The following is a 19,258-nucleotide window of genomic DNA, read 5'->3' on the forward strand; positions in this document are numbered from 1 at the left end:
TCACAGCAGTCAAGGGCACTTCTGTTCTTAAGACTCTCAGCCTAAGTCGAGCAGCCTGTAGCTCCAGATGAGCTGACGGGCTCTGTGGTCAGACACCACAAGTGTTAGTACTCGTGGATGGAGAGAGAGAGAGACATTGTAAAGATTTTTTTAAAGGTAACTATAGTGTCTCGTTTAATAAAAGCAACTTCCATATCCAGTCACACACTACTGTTAAGAAATGAGCAGGACTTAAAGTCACCTTATAACCAGCTTGGGCCTTACCTCCTGTGTCTAGATACACAGGAACTGTACAAGAGAAAACCAGAAATGCCCATGAGAGATGCTGTGGTAGCAAGGCTCTTTTAGGTACACTAAGGTGAAGGTGTCCCTTCTATGTGTAAAACATGCCTGTTTTTCTAGATTTAATTTGTTTTTCTCCCCTCACCAAAGACTCTATGTTTAGTCCCGGCTGTCCTGAAACTCACTCTGTAGATCAGGCCACCCTTCATCTGCCCCCTCTGCCTCCCAAATGCTGACCTTCACCAAACCTGGCCTTCTTTAACTCTTTTAAATTTACTCTGTCACATGATATTTGGTTAAAGGAATAGAATCTGAGTTGTACTTCTGGCCCTGGGTGGAGACAGGACATCAATCACCACGCAGCAGTAACTTCCTGGATAGATGATTACATATTTATATAACAAATATATATAATAAATATATATATATGTAAAGATACATAATTATTATCTTCCTTAAGAGTTAATTCAAGTGAGGGGCTGGAGAGATAGCTCAGTAGTTAAGAGCACTCACTGTCTGCTCTTCTAGAGGTCTTGAATTCAATTCCTGGCAACCACATGGTGGCTCACAACCACCTATAATGTGATCTGATGGCCTCTTCTGTCATGCAGGTGTACATGTAGATAGAGCACTCATATATACAAAATAAATGAAAATAATTTTTAAAAAGTTAATCAATTGATCCCGCTAGTAACATGAACAACAGAATACCCACCACCAGCAAAACTTATATCCTAGAGGCTTTAGAAATACCACCGTCTGCACAAACATGTAGTTCAACAAAAATGGTCCCTTTAGCCACTGTTTACTGTCAGCTCTTAAGGATGTTTCATCTTCTTTCTTAATTTTCTGTTTTGTTTTTTCGAGACAGGGTTTCTCTGTGTAGTCCTGGCTGTCCTGGAACTCTCTCTGTAGACCAGGCTGGCCTCAAACTCAGAAATCCGCCTGCCTCTGCCTCCCAAGTGCTGGGATTAAAGGCGTGTACCACCACTGCCCGGCTTCTTTTTTAATTTTTATTTTATTTTTATTTTTTAAAAAGATTTATTATGTATACAATGTTTTGCCTGCATATATGCCTGTACACCAGAAGGGGGCACCAGACCTCATTACAGAGGGTTGTAAATCGCCATGTGGTTGCTGGGAATTGAACTCAGGACCTCTGGAAAAGCAGCCAATGCTTTTAACCACTGAGCCATCTCTCCAGCCCAGGATGTCAGGATGTTGTTGTTGTTGTTTCTTCTTCTTCTTCCTCCTCCTCCTCCTCTTCTTCTTTTTTTCTTCCAAAACAGGGTTTCTCTGTGTAGCCCTGGCTGTCCTCGAACTCAGAAATCCGCCTGCCTCTGCCTCCCAAGTGCTGGGATTAAAGGCGTGCGCCACCACTGCCTGGCATGTTTCATCTACAACACTGTCTGAATTCTTTCTATGGAAACCAAGGACAGGACATCAAGGGGAAAGTGGTAATGCTCCCAGTAACACCTCAAACCCTAGACACTTGACATACACACAGACCTTGAAGCCCACTGAGACTCAACAGCGAGAGTATGATATACTACAAGCTCCCAGGCTCTGTACGAACCAGTGAAGCCCATGTTAAAATAAGAAATGCTACATTTTATGCCAAAGAATGATAGAAGGGGAAAGCATCAGAAACTTGCACAGAGAGTGAAAGTGTCCTTGTCAGCAAGAGGAAGACAGCAGAGGTCAAAGCCATGGGCTGGAGAGGTATCAGATGCTGTGAGCCAAAGCTGGTTAACGGGCATCTTGGTTCTGAAGTCAAGAATGCTCCAAGAAATGTATCCAGTGGGAGTCTAGCTCATGAGGTTTCAGGAGAACAATGACTCAAGGGAAACCAGGCTACAGGTCTTTTCTTCATGGCAAAGGATCTGGTGGTACTCTGCCTTGACCTGGAGAACTGAGTGAATTACAATTTTGAGACAGGACAGCATTCAGCCTTGGCCAGAAAAAAAAGAGTTCACAGTTACAAAGAAGCAACTGCCATTGTTAAAGACATCAGAACCTTTAGGGTTTGGCATTAAGGGGGTAGGCCCTGAGAGCAAGACTCCACTCACCTAAAGGTCACCATATCAAAATCCAAATGTATTTGAAAACAGAAGTCTAACATCACTGACCCTCACATGAAGGTCACTGTAGCCATGTCCAAGAAAACCAGGCTACATGTCATTGTCATCAGAACTTGGCATTTCCGTCCACATGGTACTGGTTTGTAGGCATGAAATAAATATGCAAGAGTTGGAGGATCATGCATCTGGATCAAGGTTCTAGAGAGAGAGCGGGCAGCCAAGGCTAGTCCCTGAAAGGAGGCTCTGATAGACCACCACGAGGAGTCAAGGTCACAGGACACCCACCAGGGGAAACTGCAAAGACAGAGTGGAGCTGATATATCTAAGAGAGGTTATATGTGCTGCAGATGGCAGAGCTTGCGGGGGCAAGGAACCCAAATGATTACATCACAATCCCCAAAAGCCAAACAGGAACCTGCAGAATTTGGTGTCTGCATCCCAAACAAAAATTAACCCACAACCTTTAAGTTGCTAAGAAAACCACTTTATGACATAGGCAGAGGCATGGACTTCTTAGCAGGACTCCAGCAGCACAGGGAATAATCACAAGCGCTGGCAAGGAGATGACATGAGATTAAGACACTTCTGCTCAGCAAAGGAAACACCATGGGGGGGTCAGGGGGAGGTCTACGCCAACTACATACTGTATGGGATTGATAGTGAAACTGTACAAAGAAATGCAAAATTAAACAACCAACCTCAAATCGCCCACTCAGGAAGTCTATCCAATAATAAACCGAGTAGACAATTCTCAAAAGACACAAGTACTTGGAAAAGTTCAGCAACCTTAGGTATCAGAGAAATGCAAATTAAGACTGCTTTGAGATTGTAGCTCACTCCAGCTAGAATGCTTGAGAGACACGCTGGTGAGGATGGATGTGGGCGAGAAGCGCACTCAGTCACTGCACAAAGGAGCATAGACTTGTGCAGCTACTGGGGAAACCAGTATTGAGGACCCTAAAAAACTGAACATGGAACAGTCATGAGCCAGCCGCCACATCCCTCAGCAGATAAGTGGACACAGACCATGTGCAATTCGTGCAGCAAGCAGAAAGGCTGGAAAGAAAACTGCCACCATTTCACGTGTAGGGATGTGTACGGAAGCAACAAGAAATCCTTATGTTAAGTGAAATGAGCCAGACTTAAAGGCTTCCTCTCACATGTGGAATCAGATATGAAGTTGTGGTTGTCTAATTCTATCTAAGAGTATTTGAACCAAGGAACTAAAAAAGGGGCTCAAGAGGGGAGGAAGAGATCTTAATGGCGGTGGGGAAAGCTGAACACACACAACAAAAGAGCAGAAACCAGGGTTAACTGGGAGAAGGAAAAAACAGTTTGGCAAGATAGGACATGAGGATGGATAGCAAGAAAGGAAAGGAAGAAAAGTGTATGAGGACTCATACGCACAGAGATGCTACTCTGGAACCCAATTCTTTTTTTGTTAATCTAAAAATAATAAATTAGCCCCCTCTCCCACAGATCTTACACCTCACCACAGAAGATTTCAGTTCATGAGGTCTGACATTAAGAAAAAGAAGCCTGGCTTTTCGGGGGGTGGGGGTCAGTCACTGTGACCTACACTGGTCTTGAACTCCCAGATTCAAGCAGTCTCTCCAGTGCAGTCTCCCTAGTAGCTGGATGATGGTCCCCAGCCTGGCCGCAGAAGCCTGATAGTTAACATATCTGGCAGTGGCCCTGCTTCAGCCCTCTGGCCCTGGCCTTTGAACTGATCTTTGAGAATCCACAGTTACAAATGGTAAGACCAACTAAAACTCAGGAAATGAAATCAACTTCTCTTGATACTATCTTATTAGGACTTGTGAACACAAAACTGCTTTTAAAATCTTCAGTAAACACTCTTACTGATAATGTACATAATTAACCATCTTATATATAAAATTTCCTTCAGAAAACAAAACAAAACTTTCACATAGCAACAGGAATGAACCCAGGAAAGAAGTGTCTAACTAGAAGAGTCACAAGCAAAGCTGGTAACTCAAGAGCAACTGGAGAGCTGAACACCTCACTACCCAGATTCCAGCCTTCCCAAAATGATTGGTCAGCCTAACAAATGGCCACACATCCAACAGCTGTTGCATGAAATATTAAAAAGCAGCCCCACACTAGTGCGGGAGGGCTATGCTCTAATGACTCGGTCTCCCCATCCCAAGGTCCCCAAGGTCCCCAGGCGGGGGCCGCCCCACTCTAGGTCCTCTTGCTTCGGGATCCTGCTGGCACTCCCAGCCATCTTCCACTGTGTCTGGCTGTCAGAAATCCCCGAAACACGGTAAAAAAAAATCAATACTCTAGAAGCTTGTCATTTACAGTTGATTTATATTAGTAACTTCTCAACCCACAAAAAGCCTGCACATGAACTCAGAGCCAACTGATACTGATACAAACTGCCCACCCAGACTGGACAGATTGTCCTGTATTAATCCATCCCTCCTATGACATTCACAGCTTCCTGTGGCTATTTAAAGCCACGAGGATCTGGGCCATCCTTGTCTTCCTCTATCTTCCTTCCTTCTCCCTGTGTGTCCCTATCTGTCCCGTCTCTAAAACTCCCAGCTGGCCTTCTTTATCCACTGCTCATTCACAGGCTTATCTTGTGCCTGCCCTCACCTGCATACAGACAACAACCCACAAACAGTACTAAGATTTGGTTCGAAAAGCCAGAGCAAAACTCAAGAAAGCAAAACAAATCATATTCAGGAACAACCAGGATCCCACCAACAGCAATTACCTAAGGGTGACATCAAGACCAATCTTTCCAGAAAAATATGGACACCCCCTCATCTGACTGCCCACACTGGAGCCTCCGTTCACGCCTATCACCAGCAGCCCCATTCCAACTCAGCAGATACCACAATTTCCAACTCTGTTCTGGCTTCTGCTAAAACCAACACATAGTGCTTTCATCTTATCTGAAAAAATCTTGTGAATTTTGTTATCAAAGCTTCGTGCCTGATTCCTACGGCTCTACATCTCTACACATGGTAATGAAGCAGCACACCCCTAGAAGGAAACACCTTTCGGCAAATCAGAGACATACACAGAACAGATTAATTTCAAAACCAGTGCAGATAGACACAAAAGAACTAAACACCATGTAATCTATTTCTATCAATTTCTAGAGCTAAAGATCATTAATTGACAGAGAAAAAGAATGAATGAAGCAAGAGATGCATGTTTGAATTCGTATGTTAGACATCTAAATCTGAGTCTCTTCATGCTCTACCCTCCATGTGTCTAACAAGGACGTTTTACTTCTTCCTCAATAAGTGGACACATGGCTTATCTTCCTATTTTTCAGTCACTCAGCCATTATTTCATAAGTCTTGGGTTATGAAATGACTTCAGAATCAAGTGCCTTTCATTAATTCTGACTCCCTCAATATAATACTCTTATGTAACTGTGACAAAATAGTAGATACAATTTTTCTCTTAGTAGATACAATTTTTCTCTTCTTTTCTTTTCTTTCCCTTTTTTGGGGGTTTTTGAGACGGGGTTTTTCTGTGTGTATGTAGCTTTGGTTGTTCTTGAACTCACTGGTTCTTGTAGACCAGGCTGGCCTTGAACTCACAGATATCCTTCTACCTCTGCCTCCCAAGTGCTGGAATTTTTAAAGAGGAATTTATTATGACTCATGACTCTAGATACATCAGTCCACAACAGCAGGGAATGTTGGCAAAGAATGACAGTTCACATTATGACAACCAAGAAAGGAGCAGGGGGTGGAGACACATGCAAGGACTCTACCCCCACCCCCACCCCAGTGACCTGCCTATCCCGAAGTTTTCAAAACCTTCCTTCATAGTGACAGCACCCAAAGCTTTAACATGTAAACCTTGGAGGGGTATTTCATTCCAAACCAAAACACCCTGGACATGTTCTTCCGATAGCAACCAGGATTTCATTGTCATCTTAAAATATTAAAAAATTCCTCTTTTTGAAATTTTCCCAGGAATGAGCTCTGAAGAGCTTCTGTATAGCAGACATGGTGACATGGTAACTACATTTGATCATATCACAATGAACACAGAGATCAAGACATAGTGTAGGTCTAGAGACAGAGCAGCAGGTCAGAGACAGTTCACTGCTCTTGTAGAGAACCTGGTTCAAGCCCCAGCACCCGAGACGGCTCATCCTCATGTACCACTTGAGTTCCAAGGCATCTGCCAACCCTTCTCATTTCCAGGGGCTCCTGGACAGAAATGGCACGCACACACGTTAAGTATAAATTCTACCCCTCCAACAATCCTAAAAGCCTGCAATAAAGAGTCTTCATAAAAGGGATGCCCACAGGTCCATGAACAGCATCAGCACCAGTCTCTTTACCACTCATACCTCCTGCGCCAGGCACCAAGCTTGGCCCCGAGGTGCTCTGTCCAGCGGTGGTACTGGTGGCAGTGCCAGCAGAGGTGCTCACGGTGTTAGTGGTGCTGCCAGTGCTACCTGAGGCTGGTGAGCTCTGGGAAGTCTGCGGAGCCCACGGGTTGGGGAGTGGATCCCTATTTTCTGTTCGAGAAGGCTGAGTCCCTTCTGTTGAGGACGAACTGCTCACTAAGGAAGCAAATGGATTACCACCAAACTGTAATAAAAGAAAAAAATTAATTACGGAATTATTTTTCAGGGAAGCCACAATGTCCATATAGTAGTAACCCCAACCACAGACTATTTATGTTAGACAACAACAACTCTTAGGCCTGAGCCTGGGAGTGAGTGCTCACCTGCTCTTGTGCGGCGTTCAGCATGGGCTCCTGGATATCTGTGTACATGCGCCGTAAGGCATTGTAGCCCCCAGGAATACTTTCTAGGTTGCTCAAGGCTCGGTCCTGGTTTCTCATCATTTCCTGCATCATTGCTGGATTTCTGGCAAGTTCCAGTGTCTAAGAAAGAAATCTCCAGTTTAAAAAAAGCACTGAAATATTTAGGGAATTCCTTCCGTGTTCAGCCAATGTGTGTGAGAAGCCACTGACTTGGCAGAGCTCCTGTGCTGGGCCCCAGGGAACTGAAAGGAGGCACGTGTGCTAAGTGCTCAGCAGACATACTCAACTTTACACAGCGATTTCGAAAAAGTCAGCATCACAGCTCTATCAGGACTGGGACTGCCCAACGCTGCCTGCCTCCACACCCTCGACAGCTGTCTACCTGTTAAAAGCCTGACCTCACTTGCTCAGTTCCTGGAAACACTGATTCTGTTTTGTTTTGTTTGTTTTTTCGAGACAGGGTTTCTCTGTGTAGCCCTGGCTATCCTGGAACTCACTCTGTAGACCAGGCCGGCCTCAAACTCAGAAATTCGCCTGCCTCTGCCTCCCAAGTGCTGGGATTAAAGGCGTGCGCCACCACAGCCCGGCGGTTTAAAAGTCTTAATTGGCTTTTTCAATTCTAGAATTGGATGACACCTCATTCTTTAAAATAGAATCAGTGTTTCCTTCCTGGCGGTGGTGGCGCACGCCTTTAATCCCAGCACTTGGGAGGCAGAGGCAGGCGGATTTCTGAGTTTGAGGCCGGCCTGGTCTACAGAGTAAGTTTCAGGACAGCCAGGGCTACACAGAGAAACCCTGTCTCGAAAAAACAAACAAACAAAAACAAACAAACAAACAAAAAAGACTTTTAAACCAATTTTGCTATATTTAAATTAGTAAAGTACTTCTTATAATTCCTGGTGTATTTCATCTCTAAATATAACATATATTCATAAGCTATCACCAAGTAGTTTAAGTAAACAGGTCAAGTCCAAAAATGAACTTAAACCCCCACCCCTAACCCCCACCCCACAGTTTTTGAAACAGGATTACTCTATATAGTCCTGGCTGTTCTAGAACTCACTATGTAGACCAGGCTGACCTTAATCAAACTCAAGAGATTCTCCCCTCAAAACTTGTTTTCTGTTTCGTTTTAAATGTGCGAGGAGCAGGACGCTGACATTATGTCTCACCCTGCACTCTGGGACCTTTCTCCCTCCACAGCACCAAGGAGAAACTGACATAAAAAGTCTGTCTTCTAAGGAGGGTTTATAAAGAATTTTCAAGCATAGTAGAAAACTCAGAGTTCAAACAAACTAAATTAATATTGTTTTGCCGACTTTCCTTAAACAATGGTTGGGATTCTCTTTAACATTATAATAAACACACAAGGCAATCTCTGGAACCACAGAAAATAACATTTTATATATACATACACGCACACATGCATACACCCACACACACACACTTTTTAGTTAGTTACAATAACTACTCTCCATACTTGTCTCATTATATCTGGATTATTAAGCATGTGGCTAATCTCCGGGTTCCTCTGGATCAACTGCTGCATCTGTGGGTTGGCCATGATGAGCTGCCGCATCAGGTCAGGGTTCGAGAGCATGCTCTGCACAAAGGGGTTCTCCATGATCTGCACCATCATCTCGGGGTTGGACAGCAGCTGCCGCTGCATCTGGCTCTGCAGTTCAGAGAAGTTGGTGGTGTTTAAACCCAAGCTACTAAGACCTGCAAGTCCTCCAAGTCCACCTTAAAAGAAGATAAAACAAAAATGAAAATCAGAAGTTTGTGCTAAACTATGAAGAATCATTAACTCTGTATTTTAAAAACCATTTAAAACAATTCCTATCACTCAGTTTTATAACATCATACTATTCGACTTCAACTTGGCTTAGATAGGAAGTGTACCCCAAAACCTTCCTCCTCAGCAATACATTTGAAGGGATTTCCTGTTGCTACAGATACGGGACTTATTTACGTGTATTAGGAAGACATACTTGCACTCCCATATTGGACAAAGAAATCTGCAGGTACACCCTAATAGCATACAACACACACTGCTAACGGTTTGTTCAGAGTTAACCTCGACCACTGAAGACGAGAGGCTCTTGTTAATATAACCCTGATACCAGCTACTAATCAAAAACTGTTCGAACCCAGACACCCATGAATAGGGACAAATGAAAGGGATAACACGGGAGACATAGACACTTGGCCCAGTCTCAACTGCTGAGTATCTGACAGAGGGAAATCTGAGCTCTGAATGAATCGACCACCTTGTGTCTGCTCTCCCCAACCCCATAGAATTTGCTGGCAGAAGATTAGATGTGGTGAATTACCAGCTCTGAAATAAAGCACAGTTTATAGACTCAATCTGCCTCTTCTCATGTGCCTTTGGCAGAAGCTTCGAGACAATGGCGACAGCATGAGGGACCAGCTCTCTGCTGCACCCTCCTTGCCACACACCACAGGCCTTCAGCCAGCAGCAAGCCAGCAGCTGAAACCATGTGCCAGGTGCCAAAACAAACTGCCTCACGTCAAGTGTGTCTTTCCAGTGTCTGTCACAGTGGACAGCCTCCCAACCCCAAACATGCCCTACAATCAAAATTAGTCAGATTTTCAACTTTAATATTTAACAAAACCAACCAGACATATTTTTTAATCTCTCTAGCACAATAAAACATATTTATTCCTTCTTGATCTCTCACAGGGCTCCTAAAAGCTTAGGTAGTCATTTTGCGTGCCTTTTGTTCTACACGGCAGGCCCCACCGTCACTGCACTGGTGAGGGTAAGACTGAACGTGCCCTGGGAGGGGCAGGAAGACAACGGGGCTGGTCATCCGATGGCCTAGTGAACTAAAGATGAGACTTTCAGCCTGTCCACCACGGAGGGAGAAGGGCGCAGCAGCTGGGAGGCTCATCTCCATGTGAACCGCTAAGCTGGTCTTCAGCCCAGCCTGTGCCACCTTCACAACATTTTCCCTCAACAAAATCTCAGCATTTGCAACTGAATGAATAGCTGTGTAGGGGGAAGAAATTCAGTGTGAAGTGCTTGCCCAGCAGGCAGGGGAGGAGGCAGGGAGGAGGCAGGGAGGAGGGAGGGGAGGAGAGAGGGGAAGAGGCAGGAAGGCAGGGGAGGAGGCAGGAAGGAGGTAGGGGAGGAGGCAGGGAGGAGGTAGGGGAAGAGGCAGGGAGGAGGGTGGGAGAAGGGAGGGAGGAGGCAGAGGAGGAGGGAGGAGGCAAGGAGGAGAGTGGCGGGCTGATAGAAGAGGTGTCTCACTGCTGGTACTCAGGAAACAGTTGTCTCATGGGTTTAGGTCACTTCCAGGATTCTTTTTAAGTACTAGGTTTAATTACTTATACTTTATGAATGAGTGTCGTCTGGCCTGCGTGTTTGTTGTAGGTACCACATGCATGTCTGGTGTCCCCAGGATCAGAAATCAGACCCCTTGGAACTTCAGTTACAGATGGTTCTGAGCCACAGAATGGGTGCTGGGAACTGAACATGGGCCTCTGAAGAGCAACAGGGAGCCATCTCTTACCCAGTGACCTCTCTCCAGCCCCTAGGACAGTCCATCCAGAGAGATGCTGTGTACCTACAGTCTCCACACCACCAAAGCCAGTGTGGGGAAGAGTTCAAGGGGGGCTCAGGTGACATATGCAAGATTTTTTTCAAGCAAAACACAAGAGAAAACAATAACAAAAAACTAGGATAGTTACCAGGTACTTTTCTTGTATGAATGAAAAACATCATTACTGAATTCATCACAGCTCAGCATCAACTAACTATATCCTCAGATGCAATTATGTGGCAGTCAGATCACTACACAATACACAGGCTACATCACCTTTATTATAAAGTAGAGGCTTGTCACTAGATATAAGCCAAACAAATATACTTGTATCCCAAACTACTTTAAAAACACGATTACAGAGGTAAACCACATAAAGTTTAAAGAACTGTTTTGTTGAGTGATTTATGTCACTTAAATTAAACTGCTCTTAGAGGAAGAGAACATTTTATTTACTCTGTGTACACACGCATGCACGCATGCATGCACAACTTACCTATGCCAAAGGAGCTGTTAGCAGCAGAAGCAGATGTGGGGTTACTATCAGGAGCTGGGGTACTGGTCTCATTGCTTCCAGGGGTATTTGTTTGCTGAGCTGAATTATCTTGCGGCCTAGTGTAAACAATTAAACCAAATAATTAAATCGCTCTCTTCTGGTGTGTCTGAAGACAGTTACACTGTACTCATATAAATAACATAAATAAATCTTTTTTTTTTTAAAAAAGAAATTACTACTGTCTCTCTCCGCTGAATATACACGAAATGTTCTACTGCCTTCGATCACAGTGGCTACATGGGAAAGGCCAACTAGTCGTCACGTTACGGATGATGATCATGGCTGCTAACATCCACAGAGCTCACACAATTAAATTATTTCTAGTGCCACAGTGTTAGGGGCAGTGTAACTTACATCCTTGAAACTGCTAAAGGTAAAAAACTTAATACAGTAAAGGGGCTGGAGTGATGGCTCAGCAGTTAAGATCACTGGCTGCTCTCCCAGAGTATTCAGTTTCCAGCACCCACATCAGGTGGCTCACAACCACTCGTAACTACTACAGCTCCAGGAGAATCAGGTGCCTCCAAAGGCACTCATGTGCACATATCTATACACAGACACACTGTGTAGACATAGAAGCTGATGGATGTCACGGCACTGGCTGTGGCAAAGGGGAGAGCTGCTGAGTGGGCTGGTTCTGATGTCACTGTAACTAGGCAAGAGTCCCATGTGTCTCCCTCTTCGGCTGCCAGGCTACCGACACAATGGTCCAAGGAGCTAGACTTTCTCTGCAGCTCCATGCTGGAGGAGGTAAGGCTGGAGACCTGGTGCCGACTAGTCAGCTGGAAAGGGGGAGACTGAAGCCAAGACAAAGACAGGTCAATAGGCAGGCCTCACTTTTACTAGGACTACTTAGCTACGTATGCCTCCTACCCTCTGTTTAACCCTAACCTTATGTTACAACTCAGAAGATGGGAGTGGGGAGGCTGTCATTGGTCTCTCTATCAGGTTCTTCTCAGTGTGACATTCAATGGTCTTCCCCTCATCTTAAGCATTAATTGTCTGTTTCACTGAGGACAAGGGGTGGAGCCAGCTTGTTCAGGTGGATAGGGCCAGGGCTCTGACACTAACCACTGGGTGCCATCTTTAGAGTTCTTTAGAACATCAGGCTTTATTAGAAGTCTCTCTTATCTGACAGCAATCTGATTATGGACCTTACTGCTTCATTTACTGATTGAAAGGTCTATTTTTCACCTCAGCATCTCAGAAATCACAATCTACCTCACACTTGCTTGACATCCCAGCATCAATCACCAGGTGAGCATATGTGAGCTCTGTGCTACACCACTGTCATGCAGGAAGTTGTCAAGTATACAGAAGCACAGGAAGAACACACTTCCTCATCAGAGTCTTGGGGGACCCAGCACAAAAGCCTGCTAGGGTATGCATGGCTGAGAAGCTGTCTCTAGAGCAAATGCTACAGCAAGCTCTTGTAAGATATGCTTCACTACGATGCTTTCAACTGCAGTCTGTAGCAAAGGAAGAGTTGGAAGAATCATAAGACTGGCTGTTCACAGTGAGGTGTCCCTGTAATCCCAGCCCTCGGGAGGCTAAGGCAGGAGGAGCAAACCCACCACTGGCCTGGACTAGACAGACCCCCCATCTCTAAACAGACTCAGGCTAGCCCCTTGCTGTGCAGCATGGCAAGTCAAGGATAACCGCAAAGTTAATACTAATAAAATGGCAAGATTTAGGAGACTTCAGTCATTTACTCCATGACGTCATCTTAATTATTTGTACAGTGGAATGAGATAGGAAAATTCCAGATTGAAGTGAGTCTGATGAAGCTCTTTTACTAACGATGAAACAAAATGTTAGATGGTATCCAGAACAATAATGATAAGTTTCTTTCAAAAACTTATCACACATTAATAATGATCTGCACTCTGCTAACATGTTACTGAAACCATGTCTAAAACACCCCTTAAAGAGAACAGCTAAAAAACCAAGTTGTTACCTAACTCAAAAATTTTCTACATAATAACCAGTTGGATTTTCTAAAGTATGAAATGGGGGCCTGCCCTGGATCTGCACCCAGCCCTCTCCACAGAACATTCACTTCACAGACATGCAGATGCTAGTAAGGCGTGGAGCCACAGTGTTGTTTTTCATCAAGCACTCAATAGAAACAAAGAAAGGTACTTTATCTGTTTAAATACTAATGAAGAGGAGAGTCTCCTAGTGCCTGAACTGGTTATTTAAACAGACATACCTGTTCTGTGTTTTGATGACAAGGTGAACTGTAAGTCCATCATGAATCCCATGCTGACTCAAAGTATCTTGATCTTTTAAAATTTTTCCAGCAAATATCAACACAAGTTGGTCAATATGAGATTTGAAACGTTTAGAGATTTCTTCTTTGAACTAAATAAGATAAAAAATAAATTACATATGTATTTTTAATAACACAGAAGTTTGAATAGTACCACCCGGACTGGTTTGTAGAAGTTCCTCAAGAGGCCCTATTGCAAACACTGCATCGCCTCAGCGTGCAAGCATCCCGTCTCTAAGGACTCACTCCAGATGCCAGAGATGTGGCTGCTACACACTAAGATGGAGACACGGTGTTTGCTCCCTTCCTTTGCCAACAGGACCAAATATAGTTGGGGTCACAAAGGGGACTGGCTAAGCTTATTGTAAACGTACCCCCGATCTCCACCATTAGTCCCTTTCTTTTGGTTTCCAATACACACACGGACAAGCTCGTATTCGCAGCCATTTTTACTGTCCTTATCACGTCTTTCATTCAATGTATACTATCACGTAGTACCACCAAATAGTAGATAGAAAAACTTTTTTAGAGACTCAAATAAACTATAAACAGAGAAAGCACAAAGACAATTGAAGACTTTCCTGAACTGGAAACCAAAAGAAAACTTGGGAAGAAACCAGGAAAACCCGAGAACTGCTTGCTGGGAACAGAACAACCTGCGAATGCAGACAAAGAACAAGACGCTGCAGACAAATGCTTACTTAAAACGACCGTCATTTCTTACGTCTCTACTAAAACATTCAAAATATACAGGCTTCATTCAAATTAGAAACCACCTGGGAGCCCACATTAACAGACTACATCAGAGCACCACAGTTGAAACATAAAGAAGAAAATCACCTCATCACAAGTCTACCCACTACGTTACAGAGGTGGGTTTCAACACAGAAACCAGCACTGCCACAATAAAACATGTACACAGACATGACTCCAGTGAGAAGGGCTTGGTGTTCCAGATCTGAACTACTTCTGGAAGCCGCTAAGTTGTCTTTAACATCAGTAAGTGACCCTAATTTTAAAAAGATCCCAAATCTAAAATGTGCCAAAATAATCTTTTTCAGTGTCCTATTGTCACTCAAAGGTCTCAGATCTCAGACCAGCATCTGCATATCTAAGGCTTAAAAATCTCACAGGAAGCTGGGCAGTGGCAGTACACGCCTTTAATCCCAGCACTTGGGAGGCAGAGGCAGGCGGATTTCTGAGTTCGAGGCCAGCCTGGTCTACAGAGTGAGTTCCAGGACAGTCAGGGCTACACAGAGAAACCCTGTCTCGAAAAAAACAAAACAAACAAACAAACAAACAAACAAAAAAACCCAAAAAACAAAAAAACCTCACAGAATCAGGGAAAGTTAAGTCAGAGAAAACACAGCCACATGTTATAATCAAAGTTGAGAAGCAGTGAGATATAAAAATTCATTAGCATTCTGTGTTTATTTATATATGAACAAAACTCTCAAGATAAGTTTCTTTTTAAAAAAAAGGTTTTAATTTATTTATTATATGTAAGTACACTGTAGCTGTCTTCAGACACCCCATAAGAAGGCATCAGATCTCATTATAGGTGGTTATGAGCCACCATGTGGTTGCTGGGATTTGAACTTATGACCTCTGGAAGAGTAGTCAGTGCTCTTAACCGCTGAGCCATCTCACCAGCCCTCAAGATAAGTTTCAACATCGCATATAAACCTATCATTCATTCTATGTGGTTGGTTTGGTTCTGAGACAGGATGTCACTCTGTAGCAGAGGGTGACCTTGAACTCCCAGTGAAGCCTCCTCAGTCCCAGCACAGGCTAGAGCACCTAACCTGACAACCTGGATTTTACAACTTCTCAACTCATACACACAGCCAAACTTTTACAAAGGCCAAAAAGCATATACATATAAAATGTACCACAGTAGATAAACTGGAACTTTCTCACCTGAGCACTCCCCCCTCTATTTGAAACTATATGATATATAATCTTTTTGTTGGTGGTGATTTTTTGAGACAAAGTCTCTCTACATAGCCCTGGCTATCCTAGAACTCATTACATAGACCAGGCTGCCCTTGATCTCACAGAAATCTGACAGCTTCTGCAGGTAATTAAAAGAGGGTGCCAACAGACTTGGCTATGTAATGTATAATCTTTTTATTTCCAAGTGACTTAAAAGTCTACATGGAAAGAACCTGTTAGGTACTCCTCCCTTCGGTAGTTATTAGAAATAATATAATAAATAAAGAAAATATATTTTTTAAATGTTTTTTTATTTTTTATTTATTATATGTAAGTACACTGTAGCTGTCTTCAGACACCCCATAAAAGGGTATCAGATTTCATTACGGATGGTTGTGAGCCACCATGTGGTTGCTGGGATTTCAACTTATGACCTCCAGAAGAGCAGTCAGTGCTCTTAACCGCTGAGCCATCTCACCAGCCCAAGAAAATATTTTTATAAGGCTTAAATTACAATCCATAAAATACAAGCACCAAGCACTGTCAACGGTGGCCACTCTTCTGCTGCTCTTAATCCACAGGAACTCTGCAATATGGTTAGACACAGACACAGAGAGCAGTGAGTGGGTGGCGTTCAAAGAGACTAAGACTTGAAGACAGAAAGGGACCGAAGGCTTGGTCCCAAATGGTGTTAAACTGCTGCACAAAGTTTCCAACACAGATCTGATTTCAAGGCCAAATTGATATGGATCATACACAAAATAAAACAAAATTTATTAATTAAATGTGTAACCCTTATTATAGGCTTATTATAATAAAATGTATTTAATACATAAAATGAGAAAGTTATCTAGATCAACTGTTTTAATCTTAACTCAGAAAGGCCCTGATCTCCCTCACATCCTGAAGTAAATAACTGGCTATAACTACTGGGCCACCCATTCAGATGGCTCAATGCATCAATGTGCTTCCAAGATCAAAAACCTGAGATCTGTCCCCGGAAACTTCATGGTAGCAGGAGAGACCTAGCCTTTGACTTCCCTATGTGTCTTGTGGCGCACACACACACACACACACACACACACACACACACACTAATAAACAAGCATAGTTGTAGAGCATTTTATGATGTTTGAAGATTTGAAGGTAAGATGCTAGATCTAAGGCATGCTCCTACTTTTGCCTCCAAATTCCAACTAACAGAAAAGGATGTCTTTGACGTTTTTACTGACTTATCACTCACCTGGAATGGTGACACAACCTTTAATTGCACCACAAAGGAAGAAGAGGCATGAAGCTCTCTGTGAGTTTGAGGCCACCCTGATATACCCAGGAAATCTCGAAAAAGCCAAAGCTACACAGTGAGACTCTGTGTCTCCACTATAGATAGCTCACATGTCATAGAATTTGGCCACTTAAAGTATGTAACTCAAAAGTCTTTAGTATATTTAGAAATAGGCTGCACTGATAAGAGTCAATTTCAGAACCTCCTCATTCACTCAAAAAGAAATCCATACCCTTCACCCTATCACTTCCTAGGCACCCATTAATTCCAACCCCATTTCCCAAAAAGCCCCACTAATTTACTAATTTTATGCCTATAAATTTACCTATTTGGTATCATCATTCATTCATATCACTAACCTACTCAGTTGTCTAGTGCATGGTCCTTGGTACTGACTTGATTTTTAGGAACCGCACACTGAAGTTCCCAGAACAACAACACCAAAAACAAACAAAAAACCCACAAAACAACAACAATACCTGTACATAACGATTCCGGCCACTAAGACCATTGCAGACCTGAGACAGACTGACTTCACGTCTCAGTCTCTTGGAACGCCATGCACTCACCTCTCTTCTGTGTCTAATCAAATATCATTGAATCAAAAATCTTTAAAATTTATTAGTAGGTTACTATCCTCCTCCAACCCAAAAATCTAAGAAGCCGCTTGGGGCTGGGTGGGGGAGGTGGTGTCAGTCTCTAAGCCCAGCACTCAGAAGGCTCTAGCAGGTGCATCTCTTGAGTTTGAGGCTAGCCATGTCTACAGAGGGAGTTCCAGGACTACACAGAGAAACCCTGTCTTGAAAAGCCAAAAAGAAACAAACAAATCAAAATAGTAAGAAACCATTATATCTAAGAAACCATCTGAAACAGCAATTTCCTCTCTTTGGTGTACTCACCTATCTCTGATCTCCACCAATGCAACTGGCAAAAATACTTTATTTTGTACTGAAACATCTTGTAACAACTTACACAACAGAACTTGCCTTTCAAGATGCCCTCAGCACATGCTCCTGGGCCACAGACAACTTATATTTGGTCTGTGCTTTGCATTCACATTTCTTTCTGTATCAGGGTCCGTAGCTCACCCATCTCTACAGTTACACTGTCCCTGTGACTGCTGGTGTCCACCTTACTCTCCTCCTAGTTCTACGGGAAGGCAGGCAGAGAACAGCGCCATTGTGTTCTCAGGAGACAAAGCTGGGCAACCTTGTGTGTGAGTGTGACCACTGCACACACGGGAGCTAAACTCAGGTCCTCATGCTTACAAATAAGCTGTGCCCAAGACTCTCAATTTTTTTCTTGAAAGATGAAAACTAGCAAAACACCCAATCTCTTACAGAGTCGTTTCTCACCTCATCTCACACAGCCCTCAGAGACAAAGACTAGTAAAGGTAGTGAAGAAAACCCGTATTTCTCAACAGACTAACACCACCAGATCTAATCAGTGGTCTATGTGGGCACTGGGGGAGTGGAGAGAGGTAATGGTAGATGGACACGATCTAAATACATATAGAAACAAATACACATTTTCAAAGAATACAAAATCTGACTTTTAAAAAAAGTCTGAGTGACAGATGGAGCTTCATCTGTAAATGGGAGGCTGAATCAACATAATCAACATGTGGATAAAGTCAAGCATCACCTACTTGGGTTAACTGACAGGGAACAGCCACAGGCAGTGCCAGAAAGGCATGTTAATGGCATCCCTCCACGACTCAGCAAATTAACAAAGTGTGACTAAAATTATACGTCAAGCACATTGTCAACTAGGAGCCAGCGGATGGCCCTCTAAAGCAGTAACAGAGTGGAGGCTGTGCACTGGGGACACCTGGTCTTTAAAGCCTCAGCCAATACAAGGGAAAGGGGAAAGAAAAAGAGGGGCTGGAAACCTGCTCTCATTAGTCTTGAGCCATTTAAAAGCCCTACTGTGTGTCACTTAAAAACATCTTTCAAGAAATTAGAAAATAAAAACAGATGAGGCAAAACATATTTGCAAAAGGCATATTTGAGAACCAGCTATTGTCCAAATAAACAAGAAAGTAACCGTAAAACTTGACAATCACAATCCAGTTTTAGAACGGGCCAAAAGCAGGCTCTTCACCAGAGATATACAGACAACAGATTAACATGAAAGATGCCCCCATCACATCAGAAAGGTGTAAAACTAAAGCAAAGAGATAAACAACAGACATGTATTAAGACAATCAAACCTCAGAATACCAACACCACCAAGTGGTGGCTGGCAAGGACATGGAGCAAGAGAAGGCCTTCACTGAGGTGAGACTGGAGAATGAAGGGCCACTGCACAAGATGGCTTAGCTGTTTCTTAGGAAACCAAACACACCCTCAGGATGAAATTCAGCAATCACTCCTTTATATTTACAAACTACTCACTGTAAAACCTTCATGTAGATCTAGAAAGGTTTACTCATAATTGCCAAAAACTGGGAGGAGAGGAGAGAGTCCTCAGTAGACAGCCTGTGGTGCATTCAGGTAAGCACCAGG

At 43.4% G+C, this 19,258-nt stretch overlaps 1 protein-coding gene across 4 annotated transcripts in view; it reads right to left on the minus strand.

The window, feature by feature from the left end:
* Ubqln1 (ubiquilin 1) overlaps window positions 1-19,258 on the minus strand; it is a 38,783-nt gene that overhangs the window by 10,943 nt on the left and 8,582 nt on the right. For all 4 annotated transcript variants that reach the window (XM_028771971.1, XM_028771969.1, XM_028771970.1 and 1 more), the window contains exons 2-6: window positions 13,471-13,622; window positions 11,199-11,314; window positions 8,617-8,879; window positions 7,098-7,256; window positions 6,715-6,958 (exon numbers count right to left, since the gene is read on the minus strand). In XM_028771971.1, coding sequence (XP_028627804.1) covers window positions 6,715-6,958; window positions 7,098-7,256; window positions 8,617-8,879; window positions 11,199-11,314; window positions 13,471-13,622 — 934 coding nt within the window. The remainder of the gene's footprint in view (window positions 1-6,714; window positions 6,959-7,097; window positions 7,257-8,616; window positions 8,880-11,198; window positions 11,315-13,470; window positions 13,623-19,258) is intronic.

The sequence above is a fragment of the Grammomys surdaster genome, unplaced genomic scaffold (genome assembly GCF_004785775.1).
Source record: "Grammomys surdaster isolate TR1022 unplaced genomic scaffold, NIH_TR_1.0 211, whole genome shotgun sequence".
Taxonomy (NCBI): domain Eukaryota; kingdom Metazoa; phylum Chordata; class Mammalia; order Rodentia; family Muridae; genus Grammomys; species Grammomys surdaster.